The sequence below is a fragment of the Rhinolophus sinicus genome, chromosome 1, assembly GCF_057876585.1.
Source record: "Rhinolophus sinicus isolate RSI-liver-muscle chromosome 1, RSI-T2T, whole genome shotgun sequence".
NCBI classification, from domain to species: Eukaryota; Metazoa; Chordata; class Mammalia; order Chiroptera; family Rhinolophidae; genus Rhinolophus; species Rhinolophus sinicus.
The window spans coordinates 6,504,493-6,522,243 of NC_142501.1; the positions used below are offsets into that span (position 1 = coordinate 6,504,493).

Here is a 17,751-nt window from a genome sequence, read left to right on the forward strand (position 1 = left end):
GGACTTCCAGAACTGCTTCAGAAAGGGGCAAGAACAGGATAAGCATGTTTGATGCGGGGGTGGGGTACATGGGGAGATGGGGGGGTGGGGGCATGGGTATTTTGAAGGGGATAAATGGCTACGTGTCTTTTACTGTAATAAATTTTTGTTTAAACATTCAACTGTCATGAGGTTGACCCGCAGATTGCACCAGAAGTCATGAGCCAAATAATTTGAGAGTCTAATGTGTGCCAGGCACTGGACCACAGTGACAGAGGGCACATCAGGAACACAGAGTCACAGCTTTCACAGTCAAACACCAGCTCTGACAATCACAATACATATTAACATATTAAAGGCTCTGAGAAGTCCAGCAGTACCTATGCTTGTTCTGCTTCCTTTAACCCAGGAGTTCCTAGATTTATTGTTTTTGTATGTGTGTGTGTGTTTTGTTTGTTTCTGAGGCTTTCTGTAGCCTCAGTATTTCCAGTGCTCCTCTTTTGAGCAAAAGGTAGAATTGTATTTCCCTGCTCCCATCCATGTGACTTGCTTTGGTCAACAAGTCGTGAGCTGAAGGGACAGGGGTCACTTCTGGATGAAACCTTTAAGCACCAAATTCCTCCCCACCCCCACCTCACCATGGCAATAAGTGACCCTCCAGGTGGTGGGATGGCTTCAGGTTGGGTCAGTCCAGACTGGTGGGTATGTACTATGAGAAACAAACCCTTTAGGGGTTTTTGTTCAACGCAGCATAAACCCGCCTATCCTAACTGATCGAATTACCTAATGACAGGTACCGGTATTCCAGAAAACGTGGTTTAGGAAGTGCTGATCTGGTCCCATCAGAAGTAGACATGCAATTGAGTAACTACACTGGTTCCCTCAAGAAATCAAACATCACGTCTCAGAGGCCATGAAGGAGGCTGGGTCTTCCCACAGAGGTCACCCATCTGACTCACGTGACTTGGAAGTTACACAGGACAGCTGATCAGGCAGCTGAGCCCTGTACCAGCCAGGTGAGGTTGGGCTGCTGCAGAGGGATGGCCAGGGGGTAGGTGGGCATCTGGGCCCAACCCTCACCTGAGCCAGAGACTGGGGGGGTCCTCACTCACTTGAGGACCCCCAGCCCCCAGGAGAGGCTATGCATACCCAGCAGAGCAGGCCCGACCTAAGCCTTGGGGAAGAGCCCGGCACCCAGGCAGGCAAGGAGCCACTCAGGAGTCTTGGGTCCCACAGGAAGCAGAGGGATTCTAGAAGATGGGTCTGGTCCCGAAGCCCAGAAAGCAGCTCGCAGGGAGGCCTCCTGTACCAACAGGGCTGTCTGGGGGAGCAAGGCTGAAACCTCAACTGGGGGTGTTTTAACGGAGCTCAGCTGTGAGGGAAGAACAGCAACACCGTGGCTCCTTAGAAAGAACATTGAGAGCAAGTAGTTTAAAAATCACATTTATTATGAGTTATAGTTTGAAGAAAGTAATATATGGTCACATAGAAATTTGGAAAACACGTATAAGCACAACCAATACGACGTAATTACAAACAACAGCATGATGGTAACCACTGTGGCTATTCCGAGGTATGTACTTTCAGTCCTTTTTCTAGGACACACACATATACGTATCTACACCCACACACTGTATTTTAACACGGGGGCCATGCTGTGCGCCAGGTTTCACTGTTTACCAGGCGGAGACTGTTGTATCCTGACATTAACTAGACGACATATGGGTTATTCCTGACAGTGGAATATTCCGAAGTCCAAATGCATCATCAACAGAGGAAGGGTTCTATTTCATCAGGTAGGAGGGATGTGAGAAAAACCGCAGCACAGCTGGAGAGGTGAGGGCCTGGGGGAGTGGGGAGGGTGGCATTTAAGGCACAAATGGAGGGAACCTCGGCCATTTCTAAAATAGTATTATAGTTCCTCGTCTTAGAGCACACTTTAAAAAATTTATAAAACATATGCTCATTGTAAGAAGGTTGAGTTCTTTCAAAAACTATAAAGTAAGTTCCAAAGAACCTTATTAGCCATGATCACAAAACTCTCATATACAGAGGGTTCCAAAACAAATGTACACACATTTTAAGAAAGGGAAAAAAAACTGTATTCCAATTGTCATGCTCAATATACACAGATAACAGAAGATGAATACCAGTCATGTGTATACATTTTCTTGGCACCCCCGGTCTATCTGTCTCTATGGGAATACACTGGTTATTGTAAAACACTGTGAAAATGTAATTATGTCTGTGGTTCTGACAGAAAAGCTGATTGGGAAACTTGAGAGTCAGGTGGGTCAGAAGGAGCCCAGGTGGGTGTCAGGCAGGCCTCCTCCACCACCAGGCCAGCTCAGCAAGGGACATGCCCTGTTCTGGGGGCCCAGGGGGCCGGGCAACCCACCACTCACTTGGGGATCCAGTGCTACCAGAACAGAAGCGTCAGGTGCCCACCCACCCAGGAGACCTGCAGGGGGTTTCACAAGTGGCCCCTGCCTTCTAGGAGTTCCCAGCTCAGAACAGCTCCGGCTCAGGTGGAGTTTGCCCCAGAACCACATTCCGTTTTAAAGGGTTCGTTTTTGCAAGACAGCACTTTGTCTGAACTTGACTCCAGGACACTCATACAACGTAGGGGAGAATTGCAGCTTTCTGTCCCAATATTTAGGATTCGGAGTTTATTACTGTTTTTCTTTTTTGTTATATTCCAACGTGTAAGAAAAACAGATGCACACATTTCCCCTCGAGTTACAGTACATTGTGACTGCCAACAAATCACACACCTGGGAGAAGGGAGGTCCCTGTCTCTTATTTGTCTCCATTGAGGCTGGGGGAGCACAGAGGATGGGGGCGAGGGGGGTGGTGGTGAGAAAAAAGAAAAGCAGACCAGAGGCTTGGGGAAAATAAGTCAAGTTCAAGTTGAGGGCACCAGCGGAAAGGAGGCCAAGCCGTCTGGCTCCTGCCTGGGGTCCTGGGGGACTGTCTTGTGCTCTGGATAGTTTTTTAAGACTTGTTCTCTTAACATCTCACTGATTCACATAATACATAATTCAACAGATAATAAGATTTCCTATGTTTTAGACAAAATTCTTTATCAAATATTTAGGCTGGGTTGAAAGGGTGTTGTAAAATGTCAGGAAGTTATTATCTTTTAATGCCCTCCCGCCATGCCAACTGCTTCCTGTATGGGGAGATGGAGCACCCTTCTGTCTTCCCTCCAACCCCCAAGTCTGCACAAAGGGCAGCCGAACCCCCGCCACAAGCTCCCCCTGTCCAAACACCGGCCATTCTAGAAAGCTCTTTCTGGGACATTCGAGGGCTGCAGGACAGAAATGGTGATGGACCCTCCACACTGAGGGTCATTTCCCACCTGGCCGTGCTTCAGTATTAGATTTCTTTAACCTCGGGAGCACCATATATACCAAAAGCAGCTTCCTAGCTTTATCATAAAGACCGATCGATAGCCTTTGGTTTTAATAAACTATAAATTCAGCACAGAGGCCAAGGTCCACACGTCACAGACATGGGGGATTCCACAGCAGAGTGGAGATAGTTGCACAAAGATGGGAAAGGCCTAGCAGCTCGCAAAGAACGTCCTAGACTTGTCTCCTCCAACTCTCCCCCGCTGGGAAAGTGGGGAGGGAGGGGTCGCTCCCACCCTCAGCAGGACTGCTGCCCAGGAAGCTGAGGCCAGACTGGAGGATGGATTGCTAGGCAGTCTGCACTTTGGGTCCTACTGGAGAGTCCACAGGGCCGGTGTCCAGGTCCTTGGGGAGCAGGAGGGCTGAGGTCCCGTGGTGCTCTGGTTTGTGCGGGGAGGGCTGCTGGCTATTTGCCAGCATTTGGGATCTGAAACAAAGAATGCTGACTCAGCAGCCGTCTTCAATCTGAGAGGATGGACGGACGCTGTCTGCCAACGCTTAGTGCACTGCCGAACAGACTCTGGGCACTGCAGCGTGGCCCAGCCCAAAGCCACACTTTCCTGCTCCCCTCAGTACTTGGCTGATGTCACCAACCTGGGCCTCGAAGCCTGTGGCCCTCACAGCCACCTGGACACCTCCCACCGCACAGCCACAGGCACGATGGAGCACGTCCATTCCCTCCACACAGAGCAGGTCTCCCACCAGGGTGCCCTACCACAGACCACCCACCCCTCCCAGGCCTCTTCCTTCTGACTAGCTGCCCCACTCCCTCGGAATGCCTGCAGGCACCAGGGCTTGTACCTGGTACCTCCTTCTGGCCCCAGCACCTATGACACCTCTCAGTCCCACAGGTTCAGCGACCAGGCCCTCTCACCCTTGCCTGGGCCAGCGTGGCTCCCTCAATGGTGAGCTTGCTGCCCGTCGGGCTCCGAGGTCTAGCGACGTCCACAAGCCCACTGGGTCATTCTCAGTGCAACCCAGATCCTGCCACTCCCTACTTAAACCCTTCCACAACTGCCAACAGCAGTAACGACTAAGGCCCCATCTCCTGAAGGCACTCCATGTGTCAGTACTGTGCTAGGGGGTGCCCAAAGCCTCACAGAAACCCAATGAGGAGGTAGGTGAGGGTCAAGGCTGATGAACAAGCGAGAAAGCCAAGACCTGTGATTTTCAGGGTAAGATCCAACCCTAGTAACCAGAAGAAGGCCCTTTTTTACTACGAATCAAGTGTGCAGAATTCAGAAAGCAGCAGCGGTCACCGGGCCATGTTACGAAGCAGACTGCAAAATCTGAGGTCAGAAGGGAGTCTGCTTTAACAGGACCCCAGGCCACACCCATGGGAAGCCCCGCCTGGCCCCGCCTCTCTCCGTGCCTCACCCCATCCCCCAGAGGCAGGCTTCCAGAGCTACTTCCTTTAGGCCCAGGAACGCTCTCACTTTCCTGGCCGGCACCTGTCCCCTCTGCCCCTCTCAGCTCTCTCCATCACAACTGGGCTGAATCGGAGGCTTTCCTGCTGCCCCTGTGCAGGTTAGCTTTACTGGGGCCTCTGATTTACTCAGCTGCCTCCCACAGGACAGGGCCCCCTGCATGCAAGGATGAGCTCCTTGCCACCTAGCGGGCACTCAGGGGTGCTTCTAGGATGGTGGGTGAGGCCTGAGCAAAGGAAAGGAAGGCCCATCCGACCCAAACCCCTTACCTGGAAGTGGGGAGCAGATGATTTATCACTCGAGAACAAATCTGAGAGGTTACCGAATGAAACCACTGGATGTCATCAGGAATATATGGAAGCCACACCACCAGTCTGCAGGAATGAAATCACACACACACACACACACACACACGCACACAGTGTCAGCATGAAGATAAGCCACAACAAAGAGAACAAAACAACAACTGAAGCTAAGGCAGCAATAGCCTTTGTCCCAAGTAATGTCCAGGGTCACTTCTAATCCCAGTCCGATGAATTCCCAGAAGGAGGATTTGGGACTAGCCTGCCTAAAAGCCCTAACGGAAAGTTAGGCCACTTTTAATTAAGGAAAGTTCAAGGGACTTACATGGAAATAAAAGGACAATGCTTTAGTTTTTCCAGCATTCTACTTGTCTGTGGCAAGATGCCCACCAATCAGTGTGCCCACGGCTTGTAATTGAGACACCACCCTCTCCACTCAGCCCTACTGTGCTTGGCCACATGCCAGCCCAGCAGAGGAAGCCACTGAAGAGGCCCGACCGCTGCTCTCCACAGACTCCCAACTTCCCAGACGTAAAAAGGAGCCCACCTCTGGGTTTTGATAAATGCTGGAACCCAGAGCAAGGCTGGGCGGGGAAGGCACCTGGGAGGGTTCCCCAAGGGCAGGAGACCTGAGCTGCCTTTTGAAGAATGGGATGGACTTTAAAAGATGGACTGAAGGACGTGCTGGATTAACTCACTAAAAAGAAAGGAAACTCCAAAGTAAATCTGAAGGAAGCGGAGGTTGAACAAATGCCCAGGGATCCAGTACTCACACGTGTTTGCCGCACGTCTTTCCCTACCATGAGTAAGATCCCAAAATAAAGGGCAGACCTACAAGAAGTGACAGACCTACAACAGCAATGAGAAAGGAGGTGGGCTGGGCAGGGGTGCCCCCCGAGGCACCTTTCGGGGTGCTCCACGTAGACTGGGCTCCATCCCGCTGCACAAGCTGCCACGCCCCAGGCTTAGGGCCTCACCCTCTCTCAGCCCCGGGACACGCAGCCACGTGCCATGCTTACCTCTGGACCACAGCAATCACGGACTCCACGGGCAGCGTACACGGCAGCATCACGTAGGACATCACCTTAACCGGTAAGGAGTTGCAAATCTTGTTCATGTATCCACCTTGGATTTTAAGTATTTCCCTCATTGCTGAAAAACACAATTTGGAGGTTTTATCTCCCACCAGTGTAGAAAGCAAGCCACCTTACCCAGGTGGTGTTTGGAATTTCTATGAAGTACACAACTCCTGTCAGCCAAAGAATCTGAAGCATTCACAAATGCGATCAAATGGGGGCTACGCTCAGAACAGCCCTTGGACAGCCTACAGGCACCGGGCTCCCAAGTAACGACTCTCTTTTAAACTGACAACTATTTCTGGAGGTGTGCACAAACTGCTCAGTGAGCTTCGAGAACTTCTCCGTGCACCTCCAGCTGCCAGGATTCCGTCTCCTGCCTAGAACCCCCTGGCCTTCTATGTCCCCTTGGTAATGACCTCAGGATGCCCCAAATCCAGGAACTTGAGCAGCTGCCGGTTAATGCAACTGCTAGGGCGTCAGTGCCTCAGGGGCAAGAAATGCATTCTGCTCATCTCTGAATTTCTCCAAACGTCCGATTGGAAGCTTTTGTGCACTCATCTGTCCATCTGATATTTGACGGCACCGTTCAATGACGGTCAAAACTGTGGGTTTGGAGGGAGGGGCAAATCAGGAGAGGCTCCGTGAGAAAGAAGGCCTTGAGATGGGTAGACAGGCAGAGAATGGTGTTCCAAAAGAACGGGCCTGCGCCTGGGGCCGCTGGTATCCAGTGCCTGGGTCCCAGGAGCGGAGGGCCTGTCCGGTTAACTCAAAACGGGCTCAGTGGGAGTTTGTTTTCCTCCGGCCATGTCCCCGTGGGAAGGGAGACTGAGCAAAGCACCTGGCTCGGGGGAGGCTGTGCCAAGAGGTGGGGACCCCAAGGCCCAGTAACTCTGCCCATTTCCTCCCCATGGTAGCTTCACCGTCCGCCCTCACGCACAGGACAGAAGCCCTTTCAGTCTCTCAAACAGTCACAGAAAATAACATCCTCTCCGGGTTCACCCCTGAGGAGTCGGCACCTATAGTGATCTGGGGCGACAGCGTCTCCGGGATGCTCTCATCCCAGGGCAGGGTGCCGAGATGGTTCAGCAGCTTGTTTCCTGGAGGCTTTGTTGGCCAGGCGGCCACCCCCAGGGAAGCCTCCAGGCTTGTGGTCTCACAGGGGGGCGCAAGGACGTCTTGCTGTGGTAGCGATAAATTCAGGCATGGATGGAGCTTGTTACAAATGCCTGTGAAGGACACAGAAGAGAAACCATCAGGCGAATTTGGATGGCAGGGGTCATTACTAACCCACCCACCCACCCACCCAATGAGAGGGCGGCTAGCAGCCACCAGAGCTTCAGTCCCAGCCTCCACTCAGTACAGTTGGGGATGGACGCGGGCCGACATTCATAATTGGGAGAAAGACGTGTGGGGCTTTGAAGCCAGGTAGATGTGAGTCGGCACCTGGCTCGACCACTCAAAAGCGGTGTGGGTCCCACAGCCACATGTGGATTCGTGAGGTTGAAACAGGAGGATTATAGCTGGAATAATTTGTGATAGCTGGTATTACACCACTGGGGAAGCCTGCGTCCCAGGCCTGACTAGGAACTTTACAGTCAGGCCTTGCAGCAGCCACTCAACTGCTACCAGCCTCTCCACTTTTCAGCTGAGAAATGAGAAGCACAGAGAGGTTAAGTGATTCATCCAAGGCCACACAGCCCATCTGTGGCAGAGCGAGATTGGAACCCAGGTCTGACATCAGTGACGGCACTCTTGCATCACCCATGTGGTCCTGAACATAGTACTAGGTAAGGGGGTCTGTGCAGCCACTGCCCCCAGGTGCTGAGGCACAGTGGCTGACACCAGGTAGTGCCTCCTGCTCTCCCGGAATTGGCATGCTGGTGGGGGAAGGGGCAACGCTGGTTTCAGAGACTCATAGCTACCCCGGCTCACCTCTTGCTTCCAACCTCATGTTCAAAGGACCAGGGGCTACTCCTGGATACCTGTGTTGTGTTCCCAGGTTACATCTCCTGTTTATGCTTCTCTCTAGATTTTTCCGGGCCTCTGTCACGCACACTGCTCACCCTCTGAGATTTCGCTTTCCCTTAGGTATGTTTCAGAGACTCTGTTCCCAGAGGACAACCCTGCCCCACCCCCACATGTCCTCTGCAGGACCCCAGGGAGGCCGGCCTGGCTGAGGACCGCACTTGGATATCTTAACCCAAACCCAGCCCTGCTGCGGCAAACGCTCAGCCGCATACCAGTCTTTAGAATGACTAAGTACCACCTGGACTCATTTAGTCCAAACTATTCTCACTACATATGTCGAAACAGAGGCTGTAGGAGGAGGTGGGGGCCCGTCAGCAAGTAACCTGAATCCACGCCTGCGGGGTCCATCACCATCATTTAGTCCCAGACCGCCTCCAAATTGCATCCCCAGTCCAGAGTGCTGTCCAGGACTTTGGACCCTGACATCAGCTGCCTCCTGCACAGCTATCCCCAAAATGCCCCTGGGGCACCTACATGTCCTTCCCGGAGCCCCCCTGACTTCCTGCAAACCCGCTCCCTCTGGAGTGCCCTGAACCCGTGGGCAGAGCCCCCTGTCCCCTGACCCCAGCTCCCGAGGCCAACAGCCAGGGCGTCATCCTCAAGTCCTGTTCTTCACAAATCTCTGGTCAGTCCTGTTCCCTCGGGCCCCTGCCCCTACCCCGGCCCTGGCCGAGCGTCCCGCTGCCTCACTGCAGCCAGAGGGGCCTCCAAAGCTCCCCTCTGACCTTCCTCACTCCTGCTTCAGCAGCCCTCAGCGACTCCCTACTGCTGCAGGATGCAAACCCTCACCATGCCCGCAAGGCCCAGCCTTGTCCCCTCCTCTGTCCATCTCTCGGTGTCCCCCACACCCTGCCATACCAGTTCCACAACGCTTCTTTCCGTCGCCCAACAGACTACACTCCATTGCCTGCAGGCCTCACTCTCACGCCGCCCTCCAACCTCCCGTGCCTAGAACGCTCCTATACGTCCTCAAAGTGTCAGCGTGGATTCCCTCCTGCGTGACCCTATAGCATCTCGCCTCTTCCTGCCAAGGCATTTAGCACACTACCAGACCTCCGCTTACTGATCTGCGCTCCCGACCAGACTGGAAGCTCCAGGAGGGCAGGGCACGCATCTGCCTCTTCACTGCGGTGTCCCTAGTCCATGGCCAACCGCTTGGAACCCAGAAGGTACACAAGCAGTATTTGCTGAGTAGATAATATGTGTACGTCCTTTTACCCACAGTCTTCCTGGTCTTGGCCAAAGACTGCTTCAGAGGCTCAATACAGGAACCACTTCTTAATAGTGAAGAAAAACAGCTCCAAACCCATCTACTAGTTGGCTCTACTCTAATGTTCCTAGAGCCCAAATCCCACAGCCCACAGGAGCCAGGAGGATTCAAAGGCAGCAACCTGTCCCAGAAAGGGCAGCTGGTCCAGTGGGCGTCCCCCACACCTGGCTGCAGACGATTATTCTGATTGCTTCACTTGGGGCGCATGCCCAGAAACCCTGTTCAACGCCCTCATGAAACTTAAGGTTCACAGCAGTTCAAGCAGAAAAGAAAACAACAGAACTGTCTGCCTTCAGACAGGCGACACCATGGAAGGAGACAGAGCCCTGGAGCATCCTGGGTTCAAATCCCAGCTCTGCCCCTCAGTGAGTGGCGTGTGGTCCCTGGCTCGCCTTTCTGAGCCTCCATTTCCCTATCTGTAAAGTGGGGTGAAGATTTCCTATCTCACGAGGCCAGTGAGTGGGTGAGCATGACAGGCAGTGAAAGCAGTGAGCAGCAAGTGACATCGCTCACACCAATCTCGGGTTTACCTAGGCTGCTAACAGAAGGCTTATTAAAAGGGCACATCTGTTTCCCCGCCCATACATACCATTTTCTTCCAAGAACCTGATAGCATCTGTGTACCCTTGAAAACATATCTCTGCGAGCACCTGTAAGCAAATCAAGTAAGTTAGCTGCAGGGCGGGGACATCACTAAGCACCATTCACGGAAATATCTAAAGTCAGCCAAGACAAAGGGAAGGCTCTGGCAAACTCTGAGCCACTCCCACGTGCCAGGCGCAGCCACAGAGAGGTGGGACACAGCAGTCCTCCCCTCCTGTGGACACCCCTCCATGGAGCCTTTGCTGGCACCCCAGCATGCCAGGGGGCCTGTCCCAGTTGTCACTGGACCATTAACAGCTGCCCCCACTACTTGTCTGCATACCAACCACGCACGCAGACCAGCTGTGCTGTACGGCCTTTCCTCCAGTGGGAACACACGCTGGGGGTGCACACTGCACTGTAAAGACCCCCTTGTCCCCAGCACTGCTAGTGTATACAGCCTACAGGTTTTCTTACGGCGTTAGGGTTGTGACACGTCCTACAACCACCACCAAGAAGGAGTAGACCACCAAATGCAGTGTGATTCATGACCATGGTTGAAAAGAAGAATCATCTGGGTAACTACAAATTATCCTGCCTCCCCAGCTATACCCAGACTACAGTCGTCCCACGGTATTCATGGGGGGTGGTTCCAGGACTTCCCTTGGATACCAAAATTCACAGATGCTTTAGTCCCTGAGATAAATTGATGTAGGGTTTGCATATAAGCTGTATTTGCATATAGGCTACGACCACATATATCTACATGTCACTTCATCTGCGTGGATTCAGCATAGGGCTCAGTAAGTGGCAAATTCAAGTTTTTCTTTTATGGAAACTTCTGGGATTTTTAAATTATTATTATTATTTTTGATCTGCAGTTGATTGAATCTGCGGATGCTTGAATCCGTGGGTGCAAAACCCATGGACAGAGAGGGCCGACTGTACTTACACCACAGCCCCTGGAAATGGGACCTGAGCTGCGGTGCTGGTCAAATGTCCCCAGGAGAGTCCAGTGATCAGAGTGGGACAGCACTGATCTCCTGGGACAAGGGACTCTTCTCCGAGTTCCTATTCAATGAGGGTCTGTTTCTGTTTGTTTGCATAGAGAACTGGTGACTCTCCAGGCAAACAGGGAAGCAAAGAAGAGCTACACTCCAGAACACAGCCCCCCACTCACCTTGACGTCTGGAGGGAACAGTACGCAACTTAGCAGGTAGATGTTTTCTGAGCAGAGGCGTAGGCTGAGCTGGGTGAAATCCACGTGAAAAAAGTTCGTGGACTTGACCTTAGGGCAGATGTCAGACTCCCCATGGAAGGGGGACACAGTGATGGTCGTTTTGGCATCAGACATGGGTAAACAGTTAGTCACCCCTCCATCGATGTATCGCTTTTAAGGGAGAAAACAGGACATCCTGTCAGAAGCTCCGGGCGGCTGCTTTCCGTGTTTTTCTGTGTTTCATGGGCAGAGGCTTCTCAGAGCTGCAGGCTGATCCTGGGGGAGAACGGGGCTTGGGCATGACTCAGCAAATCTGTACTGAGCATTTCTGTGCCCGGCCAGGCTTGAGGTTGGCACTCAGGGATGCTGCAAACTATTGTAGAGATTACACACTGCACAGAAAGTGCCTGGCAAGGAGGCAGGCGGAGGCTGGAGTCCGGCCCATGACCTGAGCCCAGGTGGGAGCCCACAGGTGTGCCCATGGAGTGTGTACTCGGGACAATGGGATGCAAACCCTGCCCTAGAAGGCAGGGTTCAAGTCCAGCTCCCCTTGCTGCTTGGGAAATCTTGGACTAGATATTTCACCTGCGAGCCCAGTCTCTCTCCACACCTTGAAAACGAGAACCAGCGCTTCGAGAGGCTTTAGGGCAGGGGCGTCCAAACTTTTTTCAATGTTTTTCACCAAGGGCCATATGTGGTAAAACACACAAACAGCCGGGCCACTCACTCGAGGTGAAGTACGTATTGCCTCACCTGGTGTATTTAAGTAAACTAAATATATTTTTGGAATTTGCTGCGGGCCAATTAAAAATGGATTGCGGGCGGCAGTTGGCCCGCCGGCCGCAGTTTGGACACCCCTGCTTTAGAGACTTAAATGAAATAGTGAACCTGGGGCCTAGACGGCCTCCAGAAAACGTAGTCTTATCACCCAACCAGTGGCATTTGGGCTCAGTTACTCTGAGCATCCATATCTGGCATCTACCACCTTCGGCTGGGCAGGAGGGTTTGGGTACAATTTGGACAGCTTGCACTCCCCCTGTTGGGACAAAACCTTAACTGTCTCCAGAGACTGCCCTAGAATGAGGCTGCCAACCATCCAGCACAGCCTAGCGTGTAGTCCAGAGGCTGCAGAACAAACACCCCAACTTCTGCTTGGCTGCCCGCAGCACAGCTGAGCATGAGCCATAGGTGTTCATGTATTTGTTCAATGGAACCAAACCGCAGCCCTGTTGGCAGCTTCTGCCCAAGCCATGGGCTAAAAAGGACAGTCAGTCCAGAGGACTGAAACTCTCAACCCCTAAGAATAAAGCTCTCCCATAAGCCAGTCAGCGATTCCTGAGCGTCTCCTCCTTTAATGAGGCCACTGGGCATCTATCCACTCATGTGAAGATTAAGTGAACCAGCTTTCCTTACAGACAGCCAGATGAGTGCTTCTGGCTGCGGTGGATTCTGCTGCCCAGGCAGCCTCGGGCAGGGCAGGGTCAGGGACGGGGGATATGGAATCTCTGCCTGAAGGCTGAGAAGCACAAGGCTATGTGTTTGGGGTCCTATCGCCTTGCAGGCAGGAACTATGCAACCACAGTTCAAAAGCAAACTTACCACACCTCTGAAGGAAGGAGGAATTAAGCCACAGAAGACAGGGATGAAGGAAGTACAAATCAAGGCCTGTGAAGACAACAGGGAGTGAAATCAAAGGCTGAAAGAGTCCACCCATAATTCCCCAGGGCTTTTATAAGCCTTCACCAAGGGAGAAAAGCAATAAGCCTGAAAATGCTCTTTGCACAGAGTAGGTGCTTTAATAAATGAGTTGAATGAACGATGAACCAACCTACACACTTGTATTTCAGGCCTAACGATCTGCACCTTAACGACACTGTCTGTGGACATCAACTTGCTGTCCCTGTTCCCCAAGAGAGTCACACTGGGCCATCGCAGACAGGACCAAGGGTTGTTGACCCACTGATTGACTGGGAAGGGACTTGATCAGAGCTTCACAAATACTGATAGAATCATCTGGAAAGCGTGTTGACCCACAGACTCTGTGCCCCAGCCCAGGATCCTGACGTGACAGGTTGGAGGTGGGGCCTGAGAGTGACGCTGACGCTGCTGGCCCGGGGACCACACTTGGAGCAGCACCATGCTAGAGAGCATCACGCAAGACGCAAACTGATTCACTGAGAGGACGGACTCGTGGGAACGGACAGGTGCTGGCTGTCTAGAAACAACATTAAAAGGAAGGGGATACTCGTGCTGAGATGCTGCTGGCTCTGTGCCAGGCTGCTCTCTTGTACAGACCTGTGTTAAAGTGAAATGCAGTCCTTAGAACTGTCAGAAAAGGCATCAGCCAAATTAAGTGGTATTTTAATATCACAAACTCTCTCTGTGCTAGGATCCGAGGACAGAGGCCAGTAAGACAGGCTCCCACCGCGTGGGGCTTCCCTCCAGGGGAACTCATTAAGGAACAGGCATTATTGGGACAGGGTCCCTGGAGGAGGCAGGTAGGTGGTCAGGAGCCGCGTCTGGAAAGATGGGAGGCATGAATTTGAACCTGCAACTATCCTGACACACACAGGCTTTCTCTGTGCTATGGCCCAGATCCCTGGAGACACGCTGAATTTAGGTCACTCTGCCGCAGGAAGCAAACAGCGTCATGGTCTACCAGGTTTTTGCATCTTAGGAAATGGCGCCGGTGGCCTGCGACAGCCCTCTCGGTTACGTCCCAAAAGAAAGAAACAGCCGTTCTGATGACAACACCCACAGAAAGTGCTTACGTCCACGACTTCATCTTTCGACTCGAAATCCGACACGAGGACGTTTTCCAAGTCAGACACTCTGGTGAGCGAGATGGACACTTTGCCAGAGATGAGCTGGTGAACGTTGGCCGGCAGGTGTTTCTGGAGACCCTCTCGGAGGTACTTGCTCGGGTTGAAGGACGGGTGGAGAACACCAAGATTCCGGTTCCTGGCTCTCTGGATGGCTTCAACGACGACCTGTATCACCTGTTCTGCAGGGGTGGGAGACAAACACACAAAGGGATGCGCCACCCTGGAGGTGGGACTGCTTCGTGACAAGACCAGAAACCAGACGGCAGGGGAGCTGCCAACGGACTCTTCTCTAGGCCTGCGTTCCCGCAAGGCAGCCACCTATGGCTACGGAGCCCTTGAAATGGGGCTCATCCAAACTGAGATATATAAAAGACACACGGGATTTCAAAGGCTTAGTAGGGAAAGAAAGGAATGTAAACTATCTCCATGATGTTTCATATTGTTTAGACAGGAAAAGGATACTATTTGGGCTCTACCGGGATACATGAAATTAATGTCACTTGTGTCTTTTACTTTTTTCCATGTGACTACCAGGAAATGTAAAACGACGGATGTGGCTTGCACAGTATTTCTATTGGACAGCGTAGCTCTAGGCTTTGGCCTTGGGAATGAGTCTCCAGAGGCCCAGGCGAGCTCTTTTCACCTCCACAAAGAGCAGCCAGGGACTCCTCAGCCTTAGCGCTTCAGCGTCCATGGGTGTGACACTGAGGAGGGAGCAGGACGGGCTGCAGGCTGGGGCTGCAGCTGGAATCCTGCCTCTGCCTCTTGCTCGCTGAGTGACCTTGATAAGTCACTTCACTGCCTCTAAGTCTCAGACTGTGCGTTTTGAACGCGGGGCAGTATTTCGCTACCTTTTGGAGACAGAGGATTAGATCCGCTACAACCTGGATGGTGTTGACCCAGAGGAAGTGCCTAATAAGTAACTAGACTTAACTTTTAACTCTACCGCCAGAATTACCAGACCGTCTAGTGGGCACAGGGGACATTCATGCTCTACCTGACCTCACTCACTGGCCTGGCCCCCTCTGGCTGACCAGCACTGCCCTGGCACATAGGACTACCTGTCCCAGCCCAAGACCCAGCCAGTCATTAACTCCTGGAATGTTTAGGCCAGATATGGCGCCAGGTGCCAGCCTATCCTGACCCACCTCTGACTTCAACTCAGCTTCCCCTACTTGCATGGCCCCACTGAATTCAGACAGAAGGGGCAAATTTGCACACAGCTGGCAGGCCTGCCAGGCTCTCCTTCTAAGTCAGCTTTGGCTAAGATGCGCTCTCAGGATCTCTGCCCAAGTCGCAGCCCCTGGGAAATGCTCCTTGGCGGTCCTCACCTGAAACAGGAGGTTAAAGCAAGAACACGGGGAACAGCTCCTGCCAAAATCTCCAGAGCCATTTTTCAGGGACTTGGTGGCTCCTGAGCCTCCCTCTGCTACAGGGCACAGCCCCACGCTGTACCTGTCCCCTGCCAGTGGGGACCCCTCTATACGAGAGTAGGTGCACTTCAGAGCATTTGGACCTGGTCCCAATTGCACACTCGACCATGTGGGTGTCTGCAGGTCTCCTTGGGGAACAAGGGCTGGCTTTCATCACTGCTAATACCCAGGCTGTGTGGACTGGCCATGTGGCCATTCGAATCCTCCCTGAGGTCACATTTCCTGCCCTTTTCTCCTCTCCCCTTGGATGGAGTAGGCAGTAAGGGTGGCCTGTCTCCTAATCCCCACCTCCCCGTCAGCCCAGGATCTGCTCACTGATCCTACCCAATGGCAGGGCTGTGCCCGCTAGCAGGGGATTCCTGGTCACCAGTAGCAGTCCTCCCTGCTGGCCACATCCAACACAGCAGTCCCCAGGTAGAGCACGGAGTAAATCATTAAGGAATCCCACATAAACTGGAGCTCATAAAGTGCATTATCTTCCTGTCTGGGGTCCTGTGGGTGGCAACAGCTCCATGTTGCCACTCGCTCCCGGCCCTGGCCCTGGCTCAGACCCCAGGACAAGGATGCTGTACCCTAGTAGTTTAGGCCAGCTGGGCACGTGCCCCACATCCTCCCCTCCCATGGGCACCCTCACGGACAGAGTTTAGTTGGGACAAGACTCAAACAGGCAGGTTCTCATTTCCAGTGGCACTGAGTAGGGTGTGGAGGGAGTGGGGCTGGGGGTGTCCATGGATCCAGTCCAGCCCCCAAGAAGCGTCTGAAACACTGGAAAAGGAGGAGAGGAGAGAACTTTCTCTCTCTCCCCCACCCCACGCAATCCCCCTGCTTGTCCCCCCAGCCCCTTGGACTCCAAACCGGCAGGTCTGCGCAGGAAGTCTCCAAAGAGTTGCCCTCTGCCAGAGACGCACCCAACCCCAACATCGCCAGGGCTGGGCAGCACCAAAGGCGCCCGGGAGGGGAGAGGGGAGGTGGTGATGATGTGTCCAGTCCCACAAGTCTCCAGAAGGCGCCCACCTTACGGGGGGGGGGGTGCACGGGCCAAAGCCCCCCCTTCCTAGTCGGACCCAGGGCAAATCTGCCCTTCACTTAGGCAGCTCAGCTCGCCCAGCGCCTCCCAGCGGATGGCGGGGCCCGCAGGGACCAACTCCACCCTCCGCCTCCTGGGTCGCGCGCTCCCTTCTCCCTGTAGCTCCCGGACGACCAGGCTCTCAGTCCTGGGGCAGAGGGGCGTCCTTGAAGGCCGGGGGCCAGAGTGGGGTTAGGGTGGGGAGGTGCTTGGGGTTCCCACGCCCAGGGAGCCGCCCCCCAGGCACTGGACGCAGCGGAGGAGGCACCTGTCTACGGAGGTCCCGGGGATGTACGCGGCAGTGTCCATGTCCAAACTCGGCTCCAGCGGGCTCCCTGCGACCCTTAGGGGAAGAGCCCCGGCGGCGGCCCTGGACATACCTGGCGGCAACCCCGCGAGGAAGGTGACGCAGTGCAGGGCCCCGGCCGAGGCTCCGAAGAACATGCGCGCGTCGCGGAGGAGGTGTGGGGCGCGCTCGCTCAGGCAGCATGTCGCCCCGATGTGGTAGACGCCCAGGAAGCCGCAGCCCGTGAAGGACAGGCTCCAGCCGCGCTCGGGATCGTACATTGCGGCGGCGGGTTGGGAGTGCGGAGGCAGGGTGCGGGGTGCTGGGTGTGAGGTCCCAGATTTACAGTGCGCGGCCGCCCCGCCCAGCGCCCGCGGGCGCTCTCCGCGCGGCCTCCACGCAGCGACTCAGGCTTTCCCTGCGTGACGTCAGCCCGGCCGGCCCCGCCCACCTCGGTCCATGCAAATGAGCTCGCGGACGGTGCAATCCCCGGCCGGACGCCCACCCTCCTTTCCTCTGGGCGCGGAGCTGGGAGGGCTCCCCGGTGGTGGTGGAGGAGGAGAAACAGGGGGACCTGCGTCAGCGGGAGGGTGGGGAGAGTTTTGCTAACTCCAAATGACACGGATGTCTTGGAGAGAGACAGTTCCCTCTTCCGTTCTTTTTCAGCCCTTAAGTCAGGGGAAATATAGCAGTTGCCCACTTCAGTCCTTTATGTCCTTTTGACACATTAACATTTCCCTTTTTACACAGGATAGCAAGCTTTAAGCAGGCACCAGCATATAAATGGAGTATAATGTGTTTGCTTTGATTTCCTGCAGTATGGTGGATGGTGTCTTCAATTC

The 17,751-nt window shown here is 53.8% G+C and overlaps 1 protein-coding gene across 1 annotated transcript; it reads right to left on the minus strand.

Moving 5' to 3' along the window:
- Window positions 1–1,406: 1,406 nt before the first annotated feature.
- Window positions 1,407–17,323, minus strand: PNPLA3 (patatin like domain 3, 1-acylglycerol-3-phosphate O-acyltransferase). Its single transcript, XM_019715056.3, has 9 exons — window positions 17,004–17,323; window positions 14,071–14,303; window positions 12,899–12,964; window positions 11,261–11,470; window positions 10,088–10,148; window positions 7,217–7,426; window positions 6,141–6,273; window positions 5,089–5,193; window positions 1,407–3,819 (listed from the first exon to the last, which is right to left on the minus strand). Exons 1-9 carry the CDS (start codon window positions 17,188–17,190, stop codon window positions 3,681–3,683), a joined length of 1,344 nt encoding a protein of 447 aa, XP_019570615.3. The 5' UTR covers window positions 17,191–17,323; the 3' UTR covers window positions 1,407–3,680.
- Between the last annotated feature and the right edge of the window lie 428 nt (window positions 17,324–17,751).

Coding starts and splice junctions, on each gene's coding strand:
- PNPLA3 (XM_019715056.3), bottom strand. CDS start 17,190: ATGTACGATCCCGAGCGCGGCTGGAGCCTGTCCTTCACGGGCTGCGGC. Junction 12,965..14,070: donor CGAAAGATGAAGTCGTGGAC/GTAAGCACTTTC, acceptor TTGTCTTCACAG/GCCTTGATTTGTACTTCCTT. Junction 10,149..11,260: donor TGTTCCCTCCAGACGTCAAG/GTGAGTGGGGGG, acceptor ATTTGCTTACAG/GTGCTCGCAGAGATATGTTT.